This window comes from Hippichthys cyanospilos, chromosome 14 (genome assembly GCF_059441005.1).
Source record: "Hippichthys cyanospilos isolate Australia breed blue-spotted pipefish chromosome 14, RoL_Hcya_1.0, whole genome shotgun sequence".
NCBI classification, from domain to species: domain Eukaryota; kingdom Metazoa; phylum Chordata; class Actinopteri; order Syngnathiformes; family Syngnathidae; genus Hippichthys; species Hippichthys cyanospilos.
This window is the reverse complement of record NC_142382.1, coordinates 18,688,519-18,706,070: the sequence shown is the minus strand read 5'-3', so window position 1 is coordinate 18,706,070 and position 17,552 is coordinate 18,688,519. Positions and strand designations below refer to the sequence as shown.

Below are 17,552 nucleotides of genomic sequence, written 5' to 3'. Positions count from 1 at the left end.
TGTTTATACAGTATATACTGCTTGTTTAAAAAAGGTGCACTAAATAGACATGTTTGATCAAACATGAAGAATAATCGTGATCGCAATATCGACCACTGCAGTACACATACAGTATTTACTTAACTCTTATATTATTAAACCTTATATAGTAACTGAACAGTTATCCCTTTTCATCCTTTGAAGTTTGCGGCAGCCGTGGTCATATTAGCGACGCACGGAAGTCTAATTAAACTCAAAGCTGCAGATAATCAAATATGATGAGAGTTTACACTTGAAATACCATTTATTAAAAAAGAAATCTAGTTAAGAATTTTCCAACGAACTGGTGAACATCTTTTCCCTCATTTCCCTTGGCTCTATCCAACATCGTGTTTGCTTCATGAGTGACACAGGCACATCCTTGTCTGTGTAACAAGCGGGAGTTGGAGCGGGAGTAGATTACACTTCCTGCCCTCATTGGTCGATGGTCGCGCCAGGAGCCAATAAATGTCTTGCAGGACACTCAAACTTGATTTCAAGAGGGAGATAGAAACTTCTATGAGACATGTGATTGTCTCCCAGCGCGAACATCAACCAATGAGGGCAGGAGTTGTAATCTACTCCCACTAGTTATGACCGCTGCTGCTGTGAGACGTCAAAGAATGGAAGTAATTGTTCAGTTACTGTATAAAGTTTAATCATTTAAGATTGAAGTAAAATAATGTATGTTTGACAGTGTTCTTACTCTACAAGAAAAGCAAAGACCTTCTCTTCACATAATTTTAAAATGAGACGAAACGACGCGAACAGTTACCTATGTATTCACAGAAGAAGATGTGGTAACGCTGTGGTTGGGCTGAGCACTCTGGAGGGGATAAAAATGTGACTGCATAAACGTGACAGCATGCTGTGTGTGTGTGTGCGCGTGTGTGTATGCATATCAACTTTGCATGCACCCTATTTCTATTCACCATTGTCAAGTGTGACAAAATCTAATGATGTAATACGTCCTGGCTGACATCGATAAGTGATAGCAGAAACTGCAAACAATACCAAGGGAATGAAACATTTAGTACTGGTTCTCAACAAGAACCAGTTTTTGATGCCCATCCCTAACTTTATTATGTATTTGATACCCTTGACAAATAGCAATGAGAAATGGAGAAATAGAAAACAACTTACCCTTGCTTTAATAATTGTGGGTCTAGGGTCTAGAATGCCTTGCATCTTCCTCAGTGCAGGAATCACAAAGAGATTGCAGGTAACCACTGCAGACACTGGGTTACCTGTCAAAAAAAATATTATAATAGGTTTTCAGCAGAGAAAAAAGAAGAGGTTTATGCCATTTAAAATGTAGCAACCCCTTTAGTATGGAACTATGAAGCATGATTTATATTTAGCCATTTGAGTGGGTTATGAATTAATCATAGCAGTAAAAATATGGAGTTTGTGAAAATTAAACAAAACATCCTCTGCAAAATCATTCAGGATTCAAAACTATTCAGAATTGAGATTAATTACTCATGCTCATTGTTAATCTTGAGTTTGGTAATCCTGTAGCTATATATAATAATCACATCGACTGTGACGTGTCTAAATTATATTGAATAGGAGCATTTGTGGAATGTCTAAGATCAACCGTTCAAAATAGCCACTATATGTTCCATCAGACTGTTCAAATATAAGCAGAGAAAAGTCAAACCATGCAGTGGAATGAAGATACAGATATACAGTACAGTGGACCCCCGTGTTACAGCATCCCTGACTTACGTTATTTTCATGTTACGACGTGGAATACTGAGTTTTTTCAAACCTCTTGATGATATTTTCCCGGTTTTGCAACAAGAACAAACTGTCATCACCCTAGGGGCTTGGCTGTATTTGTGTTGTTCCGTCTCCATCTGCAAGCGTTTTTAGGTAAATACAATTATTCTCACTTGCCGTCCCTGCAACGCGTCACGACAATTCTGGTCTGCTATTGGTCGGCATTTCCTCATGGAGATGGTGGTCTGCTATTGGTGTCGGCCTCACTTGTTTCAAAGTGGCGGAACGGTAAAGCTTTGTTCGATTGTGAGTGGTTACAAAACCGCATTTATAGTGCATTTTACTGCTTAATTCAAAGTTGAAAGGGTTAGCCATGGGTCCCAAGATTCCTAGTGATGTTAAGGAGAGAAGTAAGAAGATGATTTATATGGAAATTATGCTGGCGATAACCCTTATTAGGGAATATGGGCATAACAAGCGGCACGCAAGAGTAAATGGATCCTTTCTATATTTTTGATCTATGATGTTTTCTGATTGTATACAGGTATATTATATATACATAGCACTTTCTATACTATTTTGGTACCAATTTTTATTGTGTATGTACAATTTTAATGTTTTTACCAGGGGTTCTAAAAGCATTAGCTATTTAACATACAGTAGGTTTGGATTGCACGTCATACGGTGAATTCCCCTTACGAGCTCAACCGCGGAACGGATTAATCTCGTAACACGGGGGCCCACTGTATTTGCAATATGCAAGGACATTCAAGAAGAGCTTCAGCAAAGAAAAAAAAAAAAACTATGACTAATATGCTCACAAATGCATACAATTTTTGAGTGTATATGGGTAATGATCGGACTAATCATTGCCTCTGGGCAGGATGTATGTATGCAGGTGCATACATGTGCAATCACACACCCACACACAGGCAGAGACACACACACACACACACACGGGTCACAGAACAAAATGACAACAATTTTTTGAAGCAGTCTATTGCTGAAACAGTCTATTAGTGATATTATCATTCAAAGCATTATATCAATGCTTTTAATATCACAGAATAATTACATGTTTTATTATACACAATACCATCCCGCTTTACAGAGAGAACTGAAAGAAAAGTATCACGAACGTGATGCATGAACATCAAAAGTAACAACAGTCTTTTTGCGTTTCCCAAATCAAGTGAAACACAGCTGCAAATGTGAATGCAACATTTCACTCCACTGCTAATGAATGGAGTTTGACCGCTGAAGTCGCAGTAAATATATCTGCCGCCTTTCTGCTTAATAGATCAACAACAATAGGGACAGTGTTCAATCACGTGTTTTTGTTCTTCCTTTTTCCCTCCCCACGCCACGAATCAAAAGAACAAAATACATACATGGAACAAACATACGTACGTACAGTACATAGCAGAAACCAGATGAATCATAAAAACAAAAATTCAGCATGTCCACAAAACAAATTACAAAACAATGTAAGCAAACCCCAAATACACAAACACACACTCAAATCCATGAAAATGAATAAAAATAAAAAATAATATGGTACAATTTTGACTGACAATGCTCCCACTATGTGCACGGTTGCCCACATTTCATGTTTTGCCCAGACTCCAAATTTAGCTGCTCGCTTGAAAGTTTGTTTTCTTATTTTGTTTGTGATACACATTCTGAGAAATTTTAATCTTTTTCATCTGTGAAGCAGGTTTTGACAACATTTTGGTGATGCAATTTTCTGTGAAATGATAATCTATCTTGTTCTACCTTTGTTATGATGCAGATGCGCTTTATTTGGTTTCACTTTATTTTATACTATAAAGGCTTTACAATTCATGGCTAACTTGCAGTGAGTTTCAATTTTGTTGTTACCGTTGATGTTACCTAACCCAAACACTTTGTTATTCTGTTTTGCAAAGCAGAGTGAATTAGTATGATGATTCTTTGCACATCTATAGATTGAAGAAGAAATCATTTTTAATTCATTTGAATTTAATTGTTTTGAATTAAAAAAAAATGCATTCTGGATAGAATCGGAGACCCAAAAAACGGAATTGAATCAAATTATTAGAAAGTTCCACTACTACAAAGCAGAGTAGCAATAGAGCTGACATGGGTTGGAGTGACAGCTGAATCTGTCAGCAAAGTAAGAACATTTCCTTAACTGAGAAAAAAGAAAAATATTTGTATGAAAACTAAGTCATGAAATACAAATTCATCACTAACAACAAAACCTTTAAATGGCAGCAAAATATACAAATACACAATTTTAGTACCTGGCAGAGCAAAGATGAGCTTCCGTGCTCCATCAATGTCAACAGTGGCAAAGGTAGTTGGAAGACTGAAACAGACATAATTTTCAACGTTAAGCAGATTAGTTATATTATCAATTATGGTTAGCATAATTAACTACATTCGGGGGTACAAAATTATAATTGGCAACAATTTAACTAAAGGTGAGAAGAAACATTATTCATCAAATATTTCTCCTTTATCAAATTTGGCATTGTATTGCATGTTGTAAAGTTTAAAAGCGGTTACCATCACAACAATGAATAACTTCCAAACGCAACGCCATTGAGCACCACAGCAAAACATGTGCTAGCGTCCACAACAAATCAACTGTTGGTATTCACTGATAAACTGCATTTAGTCATTTCATATGGCCTTGGATATCAGTAGCGCTTTGAAGACCCACTATAAGATTCAAGATTCAAGAGTTTTATTGTCATATGCAGGGTAATATTATACAATGAAATTTTTATTCTGTTCACTTCTCCGAGCAGACTACATTCCACAATTGAGCAAATAATAAAGTAGGCAATAAAACAACAACAAAAAAACAGTACTAGAGCATTAAGGGCAGTAATAATGAACCACTAATAAAGGAATAGACTTACATTCTGAGCATATTATGGAGTAGATGGAGTGGACGAAACTGTACACATACAAGAATGAAATGCAAAATAGGGCTGCATGATTGTGGCCAAAATAATAGTCATGGTAATTTTGGTCAATAAAGAAACCAAGATTATTAATCACAATTATTCATTGTGTTTGGTCAGATGTCTATTTATGTGTCCTTTTAAAAAAAAAAAACAAAAAAAAACAGTATATAAACAAGGCTTGATACTTACAAATAATAATAATAAACTAAAATAAATAAATAAAGTAAGGACTCAGGACATGGCAAAAACTTGGCACACAGGGCAAAACAGCTAACTTACTTGCTCAGAGCAAACCAATGACAAAAAATAAACTTAGTTAGAACCAAGCACTTTATTTACGTTTGAGCAAATTTTAATCAATTAGTAGTCAAAATGTCATTTCAAACCGAATTTATCCCATCGGATTTTTCAAAATGGGTCTCAATTGACAGCTAGCACTGTATATATCAAGAATCAGGTGAGAAACTCAATGCCTTTTCATACAGGGACGTAATATATTAGCGTGAGTAAAGCTTTTGTCTTGCAAACATGTGGGAAACATTGCCCCTGGTGGCAGGATGACAAAGTACTTAATTTGACTTAATAATAATAAAAAAAAAAAAGTACTAGACTTTTTGAACGTTAAAATCGCAGAGGATCGGCTTAAATAATCGTGGCAACCAATATCGCGATCACAATTAAAATGTGATTAATTGTGAAGCCCTAGTGTAAAATATTATGTAGTGCAAAATATTATGTATTTAGCTGCTTTCCTGCTCTCTGCAGGTTTTGTAAGGTGCATGTGTGCATGCAGTAAAGTGACTGGTGATGAGGCAAATAAGTGCGTGAAGGATTTGTTCCGAATGGCCTGTGGGTACAAGCTGTTTGCCAGCCTGTCAGTCCTGGTTCTCAGGCTTCTGTAGCATCTGCCTGATGGCAGCAGTTCAAACAGGTGGTGCTGTGGGTGAGTTTTGTCCCTGATGCTGTTGTGTGTCCTCCTCAGAACCCTGGTGTGGTAAATGTCCTGCAGTGAGGGTAAGGACGCTCCACAGATGCGCTGTGAGGTCTTGATCACACACTGGAGAGCCTTCCTGTCTTGTGCTGTACAGTTGCCGTACCAGACTGTGATAGAGGTGGAGAGGCCACTTTGGATTGCACATCATTAGAAGTTGAGAATCTTTGCTGGCATGCCCAATTTCTTCAGTCTCCTCAGAAAGTACAGTCTCTGTTGGGACTTGATGATCTGTCGAGTGTTGTGGAACCAGGTAAGATCCTCGCTGATGTAGGTGCAGAGGAATTTGTAGTGTTTCACCCTCTCCATCTCTGTCCCATTGACAACTAGTGGTGGTTTGTGCAGTTTCATCTGCCGCCTTGGGTCAATGATCTTTTTTTTGGTCTTGTCTATGTTGAAGTGGAGGTTTTTGCTGCAACACCAGGCCACAAGGTATGCCACTTCTTTCCAACAGTATATGCTGTCTCGACCCCATCAGCCAGAGGACCGTAGTGTCATCTGCATACTTAATTATGCTGGTGTTCTTTTGGGAGGAGACCCAGTCATAGGTGAAGAGTATGTAAAAATTTGTGTTCGAAAAAGCGCCTGCCGCATTTAATTCCCACTCAAGGAACATACAAATTGGGCAGGGTTGTTGTACATTTTTGGGGTATATTATGTGTTTCATTCACAAAAACAATACAAATTGGTATTTGTCAAGAAGAGAACTAAATAAATTAAGGTGAAAAGTAAACAGAGAAAAATAATAATAGTATCTACATCATGTAGGGACTCACCCTGGCTTCATGAACACACGTCCAAAGTGAATCTGAGCATGGAGGTCAATGTCCAGCACCTGCTTCAGGAAGTCCTAGTTGGAGAGGAAATAACGTATGGCCAGCTGGCTGAGTCAAAAGGATGAGTCAAAGGGTGGAGGTTACCTTCTCTCCCATGGACACACCCCCTGAGGTGATGATGACATCAGCACGACTGATTCCCTCATGGAGAGCTGAGAGTAGGTCATCAGGGCTGCACATATGGGTTAGAAATATCACTCATGGTTTATAAATCATTAAGCATACTGCTAAAACAGAGGATAAACCCCTTAGAGCAGCAGTCCCCAACCTTTTTATCACCACGGATTGGTCAACGCTTTAGATTTATATTTATATCTAAAAGCCACATCATCCTTATCACTATGTATGTAATATCAACAGCGGCCAGAAGCGGGGCCTAAAAACAAAGATCAAGCAAAATCGTATGAACTGTTAAACTAAATGATTTCCAAAACATAATTTCAGGTGCAGCCCACACGGCCCTGTACCAGTTGATCCACGGACCGGTGGTTGGGGACCACTGCCTTAGAGGATTCAGTGAGATCTGTTACATTACACAAGAGAAATTCTTAACCAGTGGTTCTCAAATGGGGGTACAGGTACTCCTGGGGGTACTTAAAGGAACAAATTGGGGTACCCAAGATTTTTAAATACTTTAAAAATATTTTGTGAATTAAATGTTTCAGGAAAATACAAGTTCATAAAACAAATTTCATCTTCTGTAACCTAATCAATTTAATTATTTTAAAAACCCAGATTCTCCCCCATGCTGAACTGATTTGACTCAATTTGTCACGTGCCACCTCTCTTTACCTGTCAAGTTAAAGATGTATTTTTGTAAACAAGTCTACTATGATCCCAGAATAGGACACTTGAAGTTGAATATTTTTCTGTGGGCAAATATTTATTTATAGTTCTGTTCTGTTTTGTTTGTTTGTTTGTTTGTTTTTTTTTGGGGGGGGGGTCAGGTCTGACACTGTTGATTTTTTTTTTTTTGTGGGCAAATGTCTATTAATAATTAAGTTAATGATTTATTTTTGTGAAAAGACCGCTACTGTAAATCCCAAAAGAGGGCGCTATATGTTTAATGTTTTTCTTTCTAAGTTTCTTTAAAAAAAAAAAAATAAAACTGCTTTGCCAGGGGGTACATCATTGAAAAACGATTGAGAACCACTGTTCTAAATGACTATACGTATAGAATGTATTATTAAACGGAAAGTGGGAAAACAATCTTGCCTTAATGTGGTCTGAACTAAAACTGTAAATACAAATACACAGGCTCAAAAAATATTGTTTTAACAGAATCCTAACATAACATTTTAAAAATAATACTGTCATTTTAAACCTCTATCCCACTGATTTGTTGAATGAATGAATGAATGAATTTGGTGTTTGTAATTAGTCTTAGTGGTTGCAACGCAGGGATGTTTTGGTGACCACAACTGATGAGGCTATGCTACAGCGAACATGGCAAGAAATCAAGTACCGTCTTTGTATGCTTTGTGCAGCTAATGGTGCCCATGTAGAAGTGTATTTAAAGAGGTAAAAAAGTCATTATAATTGTGTAAATTTATTGGAATTACCTGTATAATGCATTCATTTTTATAGGGCCTTCGCTTTTGCAAAAGCACACTGGAAGCACTCAAAGGGAATGCATTATTCAGCTATTCACACATTCACACACTGGGGTTGGTAAACAATGAAAGAAGCCAGACCTGCCCTGGGGGCAGGCTAACAGAGGCGTGGCTGCCTGTGTGCGCCTACATCCCTCCGACCACCACTAAAGATTTGCACCAGCGATACACCAGTGTGAGAGGCACTGGGGGCAAGGTATGTGTGTCTTGGCCTAGAACACAATCACAAATGACTTGGGGAAAGCGGGATTCAAACAGCTGCTTCGCTTAGTGGACAACGTTCCTTGCCTACAGTGCCACGGCTGCCAAAAGAGCGTACATTATTGAAATAATTTTTTGTAATTATTTACTAGTGCAGTATTATGAAAAATTTTTGCATAATGTTTAGAGGGTCAAAACGATTGAACCAAGGTTTACACATTCATATTCATTTTTACCAAGACAGCAATTATTGTATAGTGTTTGTGATGCTTTTACTTGTCTCCAACAATTCCTAGGTTGATGGTGGGGTATCCATGTTCCTGGATGGTCGCGAGTAGAGTCGAGCGGTTGGAATCTCTGATCTTTCCTGGGTGGAGGTCATCCTCTGGATTCAACAGCTTGAATGCAATAAATCAGTGGTTTTGTCAAGAGAGAACATGGAAAAAATAATCAGAAGACTGTACACACACACACACCTCATTCCCAGTGGACATGACAGCCACCACTGGGAATTTGTGCACGCTGACGTCAGTCACTCCCACAGTAGCCAGCAGACCGATCTCAGATGGGCCCATGTGTGTGCCTTTGGCTAGCACACACTCTCCTCGTCTGATGTCATGACCTATAGGCCTGAACAGACAACAACAGTTGGCTTCAATTATAGGTGACATTCTCATCTCAGCGTGTGTATGTGGGTGAATGTGCGTGTGCACATATGCATTTGTGTGTCGGCTGATGTTATTTTTCACCTGATGTCCTGTCCGGGCCTTGCCTGCACCATAATCCTTACTTCTAACTCTTCTGTGCCCTGTAACATACATACCAGTGATAGTATGATCACATTTGATGAAAAACATGGACTCACAACCAGCAACTTTTTATTTTTTGCTTACATCTTCAGACTCCCTCAAGAGTTCTGTATCTTCAACTTGGACAACCGCATCAGCACCGCACGGAATGGGAGCACCGGTGGTAACTCTCATCACTTGGCCTGGCATCACTGTGTGGGTGGGCTGCAGTGATACAGTCATTTTTAAACAGCCAACTTGGAACTAAAGTACATTAATTGTCTCAAAGTATTTTTTTTAACCATCGATGGATTCAAACATGAAAAAATTATTTCCCATGCCGTGTTAACATATGAACTCTGAACTGAGTTAATGAGTTATAACAAAATAAATAATGTAATAATGTAAGCAATAGAAGTATTGAAGAATGTGACTGGCTCTGAATATTTTTACAACTACACCCTCCATCAATGTTCTACTTATGTGAGCCTTCTGGCAATGTGTGCTGTTGTACCATCATGTAGCAAAAACAGCCCTTGGGGATGTGTATGATGCTTTGTTGTGTTATGAAGGAGAAACACTCTTACTTCAACTATTGGATTAGTCATTGATAGAGCTTTTATGTGTATTATGAAAAGTTGTGCCCTGAAAATTTTTGTGCTGAAAATGTTCACTGAGATATTAAACACTGAGCAAATGTTGTAGTACATTGCTTAACGCTCAATATGTAGTACTGGTGATTCAATTTAAAAATTAATTAGAAGTCAAATTCGCTATGCAGATAAGTTCTTTTTATCCTGTCATTTGATTAAAGTGTTTTTTTTTTTTTCTAGATTCTAATTGACACCCAGTTGTAAATTGCCAGGGGCAAGGGTGACTAAAACCTCTGCCTAAATACTCAAATTATACATCCAGCTGGACATTTCGGGTATCTGTGGATTCATAATGCTAAAAAATGCTGACAAGAAAGAGCACACTTTTTGTGCCTGGAGTAATGGACAAAACTTAAAGACTGACACACACAGATACAACCATACATAAATGTATTGTGTTGCTCATGTGTAGTGAGGTTAATACTGTAATTAAGTAATTTGAAGTAAATCTAAATTAATGTTTCTCTTAAAGTGGTGGGTAAATGAACGTTGCTTTGATTTACCAGTTGTTGTATTTTTTGACTCCTCTAGATGGCAGGGTTAGTTCAAAGAAAAGGGGTCTAAGAAATAGCGTGTCAATGTGCATTCAGCAAATGCATCATCAACCTGTTCGTGAAGCATCTTGAAGCTTTATTTCCCCCATCAAATTCCTTCCTAACTTAATTCCTTCCAACTTTTATTTTTCAACACTCCAGGTCATAACTCCAATATGACACAGAAAAAAAGTTAGTCAAGAATAATTATCAGAAAAGAACGGAACTAGTTTTGATCACCCGGTTTCATGAATACAGGCTAACCTGTTGTCCAGCCTGCGATTCTCCCATGATGAAGCGATCTCCCGGGCCATCAGCAGCTGGAAGACAACAAAAATGTAACAAAAATTAACTTTGAAAACCAAAATATCTCACTTGACATGAAAGACTCTTAATAAGTGCACTTCAAAAAAGCTAATTTAAACACTCAGTGTACTGAGTGTACCGAGTGGACTACAGACTGAAGGCAAAAATCCTCAAACCTTCCCACAGCCTACCTCTTACAGCATAGCCATCTTTAACTGAGGCGGGAAATGGAGGAAGGTTGTCTTTGGCATAGATGTCCTGAGCAAGCACTCGACCCAATCCATCTGGAAAGAATAGTTTAGGTTATAAAACCACTTCAACATAACTCCAACTATCACAACAGAGTGAGTTAGACAAAAAAGAACCCATCATTTAAAACTATTAAAAGCACCCATACAGAAGAGGTTGTTTGACTGCTTGTACAACTTATAATGCAAAAAGTGATCAGTGCACAGACCACACAATCTATGGTGGAGACTGACCTCTGTAGTTAATGACTTCAATTCCCAGTATAGGAGTCATCTCTAAAACAGTGATGAAGGCTTTGTCCATTGATGTCAATGGAAACGGGGACATCCGATGACGCCGTGCCACTTTGCTGATGTCTACTGCACTGTGGCCTGCAGGTGTGTACACATGATAAAAGTTATATTTTGCAGAGTGATACAGTTTTGCAAGGGGGATGTAAATAGGGTGAGGTAAATAACTTACTGGCCCTCAGAATGTTTTCATTACTGCCACAACGAGACTGAACCTGTGGGAGGATAATGTTTCTATTTTAGTCATTATCTGAGTTACATGGAACACTTCCTTCATTAGAAGATAGTTCCATATATTGTCTCATGACAAAAGATTGTGAGCAGTTGATTTAATTTTGATATAATTAAAATTGCTTGGCAATCAAGAAAAGTTTGGTCATTTAGGCATGTCCTTCCTGCGACTGACCTAATTAATCTTTATTTCGTAATAGTACTCCACTTCAGCCTTCATGTACGCATTAAGACCAATTCAAAGGGAAGGGTTTTTCCCAAATGAACAGCAGTTTGTTTGTTTCTGCCAGAAGAAGGCCTCCGCTGTTACAAAAGCTTCCCAAAATGAAATCTTTTTCCAAGCAATTGGCTTCAAATGTCCACAGATGGCTCAAAAAAGTTTCGTTTGAGCATCACTAAAAATGCACATTCATTATCCTTAAGCTCGAACCCTGATAAGCTATTGTAAGATCATACTTGCCGTTGCATTGCGCCATTCTCTGCTTGACTAATGGTGGCGCAGATGACTCTCAGATCGACTGACTTTGCCTGGTAGCTTGGGGTGACGTCATATTCAACTCAAATCCAAAGAATCAGATCCACAAATCCAAAGAAGAGATTCATGCAAAGACGTGAAGTTGTGTCTCACGAAGTCATAGTTGTGCAAACAAGAGTTGTATTCAAAATACTTTGCACTCACAGGTTTTTAAACGGATGACAATTTATAGTCGTACTCTAAGTACTGCATTCTACTTGACTGATAAGGGTGCATTTGTGTTTGGATTTAGAAAAAGTGTGTGAAGTGTTGGGAGTTTCACTATGGAGAACGTACTGTGCAGAGCTTGTGTCAGTTGTCATTTGTTCCTGTCCTGGCAACCTCTGGCTATAGGTTCCTTATTTATTTTTGTGGTAACTAATCGGTGTTTGTCCAGGGAATGTTGATTCTGCGCTATTGTACACTAAAATCAATGGCGAATTGCATTCGTATTCACTCGCTCTCTCACTCGCTAGGGTTAATTCTGAACACTGGTTGTTACCCACGTAATGATATACTTTAAAAAAGTCATGACATCATGTTAAATACATTGGAAATATGTGCCAACTTTTCAAAATAAGATTAAAAAAAAAAAACGTCACGAACTCTAACACTTGAAGAATTCTTAACATAGTTATTAATTAATATTACTTAGTTATTTGATGAATACAGTACTGTATAATGTACTTTTTTGCTTTTTTCAATTTTTTCCCATTTTTGCTTGTGGGGTGAGACAAGGTAGAAATATGAGCATGACTACAAATGGGTACCGGAGCAGGGACCGGGGACCTATGGTCTACATTCATCTGAACGTGACTGTATGGATGTACCTACCTTAGGTGTTGGGCATGATGCTGTGGAAAGGCGGGAGGTTGCCTGTGTTGCCCGTGGTGACTCAGAAGGGGTGGAGCTCAAAGAGGCGGAATCTCGAGGAAGCACCTGAACACCTCGAGAAATGATTGAGTCCGGAATCTACAGGTTAAGAGAGCATAGACAATTAGATTATCCATGTCATCCTTAAAAAAAAACAACAAAAAAAAAAAAAGACATTCCTGCACACACACAATACAGTAAAAATAAAATGCAGCAAAGATTTAGTTAAATGTAGACCATGATGATAATACAGTATACTGTATTCTAAGTAAAATGTAACTGAGGTTATTATCCTGGATGCTTAAAGAAAACAATTACAGAGATGATTTGGTAAACATTGAGATTAGAGGGTCCATTGCAAGAGTGAGCAAGTGGACCTAAAAAAAAAAAAAAAAAAAACACTCTGTTCAAATACACTATACACTTGACCAAGCTACAAATGAACTTAAATCTATATACTGTGTATTGTAACCTCCAACAAGGCAAGGAAGAACTATGTTGAAACAGTAGTATAATACAAATATGATTTTAAATCAGTGGTCCATGAGAGCTGGTCTCCAAGATGTTTTGTAAGTCTACGGACTGCAACACACCTGCAGAGTTCCTTCTTCACCACAACAGAATGATGCAGAGCCTACATCACTGCACCAATCAATTTATTAATCTCTTGCTCCATTCTGCCCTCACTCACAACCAGGAACCCAAGATGCATGAACTCCTCCACTTGGGACGGGTTGTCAACCCTTACCTGGAAAGAGCCCCCTATGCCATTACCACATTCTCAGATTTGCAGTTGCTGAAGTGGGTGAAGTTGTCAATGCCGTCACCATTAATCAAATCTTCAGAATGTTAGAACCATACCTTAGTCGATTGTCTTCAAATTGTGTTTTTGTTTCCTCAATGGTTTCTGGAATTCACTTTACATTGAAACAGTAAGATGACGTTTTGGTGAAGAAAACAACGGAATCATATCCATTCTGCTCCTCTTGATCCGGAGGAGCAGTGGCTCTACTCTGAGCGTCTCTGGGATAGCTAAACCTATCACCACACTTTGGTAAGCCCTTGAGAAGGGGGACCCAGATTGTCTATTAGTTGCAGGACCACCCTCCTTGCTCCAGTGACCAGTACCTTTGCGAGGGAAAATGTCCATTTGGGTTTTGATAATGGAGGCTTGTGTTGCACGAAAAACATGCTTGCTTGGGTGACAATCGGGGACATAAAACCCAGCAACTTGGTTGCAAGGATCACTGGCACACAAACTCAGCACAATAAAAAAAAGTTGGTTTAGTATAAATGTCTGATTTTATCAAAATGCAATTGAGACCCTCAAAAAGGATCCACAATTTCTAAATGTCAAACTAAAAACAAGTCTACACTTGACAATTACATTTCATTTCAGATCACAGTAATGCATAAAGACAAAATAAATCAGTGTCAACACTAATGAATGTACATATATTGATCAAATTAAAAAAAAAAAAAAAAGGCTGTTGCTGCAAGTCATGAATCTCTCTCTGGTTGGTAATAACTTGATATGACAGGCAAAAACCATAGCAAGTTGAGATGTTTTATGAGATTGGTCACTTGAGTAATTTAATCATACTGATAAAGCACCTCCAGTCACAAAAAAAAATGAGATTATAGAACTAAAGATATGGAATGATGGTATTCTAGTCCTTTGTGAATCGACTGAAATATATATATGTATATATAGTACAAACCCAGAGGAAATGGAAAATGATTAAATAAATCCTGCTTTTTAAAAAAAAAAATCTACTTATGTAAATGCTGCAGTAAAAGTGCCCAACTTCCATAACAGTTTTTGCTTGCGGGTGTCATGCAATGCAGTAATTGACCTTCTACCTGGCCAGACCATACAGTCAAAAGTTACTCTAAACATTGTCACAATTTTACTCTGTTTTAAACCCAGACCAAAGAATTATCCCTGGATTTTGGTATCCTTCCCAAAAGGACGGATGAATATTAGTCGTAATGATCTCTTGATTTTGAGAGAAATGAAAAGTAAATATTTGTGTTTGTATGTGCATGTGCTTGGGTGTGTGAGACCATGGGGAAAGCGGTGCGGTAGATGGTACAGTTAAATCACACACAAAACACCAGCAGTTAACTCACTTAACAACAGGACAACAAATAATTGTGTGGCAATTGTGAATAACCTGCCACTAATTATTGGCTTGGAGCAATTGTTCAAAATGTTATCTGTAAAAAGTAAACACAGAAAGTATGGAGCTTCGGGTTCCAAGGCCCTCATCACTAGATTGCTCAATTGACCTAGTTACTAAATAAGTATGTGATCAATGAGTACAATTGTGAAACGCTTCTTTGAAACTTCTTTTTAAATGCAAAGCCTATGAATTTAAAAATGTTCTTAAGGCAAACATGTATGAACTTCTGGCCACTGATCGGTCCTGAACACAGAAAGTATGGAGCTTCGGGATCCAAGGCCCTCATCACAAGATTGCTGAATTGACCTTGTCACTAAATAAGTACGTGATCAATGAGTACGATTGTGGAATGTATATTTGAAACTTCTTTGTAAATGCAAAGCTCATAAATTTAAAAATGTACTCAATGCAAATTTCTAACAACAACAATGTATCCCAGTTAAAATACGAAATGGCAGGTTCTGACAGACATACATAATGAGCTGATCAATGGAAGGAGGAAGGGAGTGTGAGCGTGAGGTTGCCTCACCTGTTGGTCATGGGTACAGGAGCAGGTGAAATGAGTGGGAGGGGCAGGTGTGTTGCCAGGCAGATACGGGCCCCCTTTAGCCATGACCACAGCATGGCTGGTCTGATGGACATGAAAATGCATGCACGGGTCACACAAAGGCACATGCTAGCAGAAGTGAACAGGTGAATGATATGCTATGGGTATATTGACAAACAGTGTGTATTTTACATACATTACAAGTGTAGGAAATATACATCCATACCATGTGCGCACATTGAATCTCATGACGACCAAACTAAAGAACCCAAAGGAAAAGAGGGTGAGATGAAGGAGCACAATGAACTTTAGCGTCAGCTGGTTTTCAACATCTCACTTCACATCTTCAAGTTCATATTGCTGTGTTTTAATTAGGTGGACAGGCCCTCTGGAGTTTTCGTTGATCTATATTTTATCACTGATCATTGGCCAAAGAAGAAAAGGGCTCAACGCAAATTCATGTTGAATTTGTGAGAATTTGCGATATTGTCCATATTAACAATGTGAGACCCCTGTGTGGCATCAAAAAGTAGAGAGATCTGTAGATTTAATAAAAGTAAAACTCCTCTACAACGAAACCTGCATGTGCAAAAAAAATCCCCCATTGTGAAAAAACACACGCATCGAAGCCTCTCCCTCTTTCTTACATCCTCATACAAGGAAAAATCCCCTATGTTGCATAATATGTATATTTTTTTTCTGGATTTGAATTGGTGAAATTCACTATGGCGAAAAAAAGCCTGCAGGAAATGTCTAGCTTGGTTTATACTTGATGTGACGCACGAGTTTTGCAGCACTGTATACTTGGAGCGGCTTCCCTGCAGTCAGACGATATCCTCCCATACTATAGTTGGCAGTAAGTTAATTCCACAGCATACAAACAACACTACTCTATAACATAGGTAGAAGAATCCTAGTCAATTCAAACGATCTAAACAGATATGTTCTGTCCTCCCAAGATGTTAAAGTGGTTTTTATCAAGGTAGACAGACAGTGAACAGCAAAATGAGTGTGACTACTTTAATAGTTGTGTGGTTCTCACTCATTTGTATTTTGGAAAACAGCTAAGTATATACACCAAACATAAGTATACATATGCGAAAATCACATCTTAACAAATGTAGACAACTGTGCAAATTAAATCAACCATACAACAACAAATGATATTCTCTTCAATATGAAAATGCTAATGAGCTAACGCGAAAATGCCAACACGAAAATGCTAATAAGTCAACATATACAAAGGCAGCACTGTATAACATGCTGATATAAACTAACATTAGCCAGCTTATTATCTCTAATGACACAAATGACCAACCATGGGCCTATTAATGTAAGTATTATAATATTCCACTAAAGAAAATGACTCACAGACACTTGTGGGCCAGCTCTCGTAAGGACAGACAACAACGTGTGGCATCGACATAATTGCTCCCAACTGGAACACCTCCCATCCCCTTCAGAAATGCACTGCCAACAATGGCCAGAGGTGGCGTCAAAAAACAAAAATCAAGGCACAAGTCTAACCAGAACAAGACTCCTCATCTCTCCCCAACATGGTGCTCTCCAGGAGTTGTTTACGGTATTTATGCTGAACTCTCTCTCTCTCTCCCCTCCTCTCTCCCACATTCAGCCCCAGCCAGAAGAAAAACCTAGCTGGCAGACGAAGTTTAAGTCATTCGACCCCCCCCCCCCCAAAAAAAAAACAAAAAAAACAAAACAAAACAAAAAAAACTCAAACTTTGCTCATGCACTTGCAAAATTTGCACAGACTTGCTGCAACCATATTTATTTATAATTATACTTCTATTGCACTAGCGATTACACTTAGAACTATAACAACTACCTCAAATGCACACAACTGGGACAACCATAGTCAGAGTTGTCTTGCTTTGTCTCGTAATTTTGGATTGTCTTGTCATATGCTGCTACTTATGTCTTGTCTTGGGATACTCTTGCCATACCTGGTTTTTGTATTTAGTTTTTAGTTTTAGTTATTAGTTTAGCAACACTAGGCAAAGTAGATCTAACATACTGCACA

General features: G+C 38.3%; 1 protein-coding gene across 7 annotated transcripts in view; it reads right to left on the bottom strand.

Moving 5' to 3' along the window:
• gphna (gephyrin a) overlaps positions 1 to 17,552 on the bottom strand; it is a 46,437-nt gene that overhangs the window by 15,726 nt on the left and 13,159 nt on the right. For 5 of the 7 annotated variants that reach the window (XM_088433773.1, XM_088433769.1, XM_088433767.1 and 2 more), the window contains 14 exons: positions 15,494 to 15,595; positions 12,740 to 12,877; positions 11,333 to 11,375; positions 11,104 to 11,241; positions 10,813 to 10,905; positions 10,580 to 10,635; positions 9,235 to 9,354; positions 9,091 to 9,149; positions 8,818 to 8,971; positions 8,618 to 8,739; positions 6,612 to 6,699; positions 6,468 to 6,541; positions 4,029 to 4,093; positions 1,162 to 1,265 (listed from right to left, as the gene is read on the bottom strand). In XM_088433773.1, the coding sequence (XP_088289899.1) occupies positions 1,162 to 1,265; positions 4,029 to 4,093; positions 6,468 to 6,541; positions 6,612 to 6,699; positions 8,618 to 8,739; positions 8,818 to 8,971; positions 9,091 to 9,149; positions 9,235 to 9,354; positions 10,580 to 10,635; positions 10,813 to 10,905; positions 11,104 to 11,241; positions 11,333 to 11,375; positions 12,740 to 12,877; positions 15,494 to 15,595 (1,356 nt within the window). The remainder of the gene's footprint in view (positions 1 to 1,161; positions 1,266 to 4,028; positions 4,094 to 6,467; positions 6,542 to 6,611; positions 6,700 to 8,617; positions 8,740 to 8,817; positions 8,972 to 9,090; positions 9,150 to 9,234; positions 9,355 to 10,579; positions 10,636 to 10,812; positions 10,906 to 11,103; positions 11,242 to 11,332; positions 11,376 to 12,739; positions 12,878 to 15,493; positions 15,596 to 17,552) is intronic. The other 2 variants (XM_088433774.1, XM_088433770.1) reach the window with 1 other exon arrangement.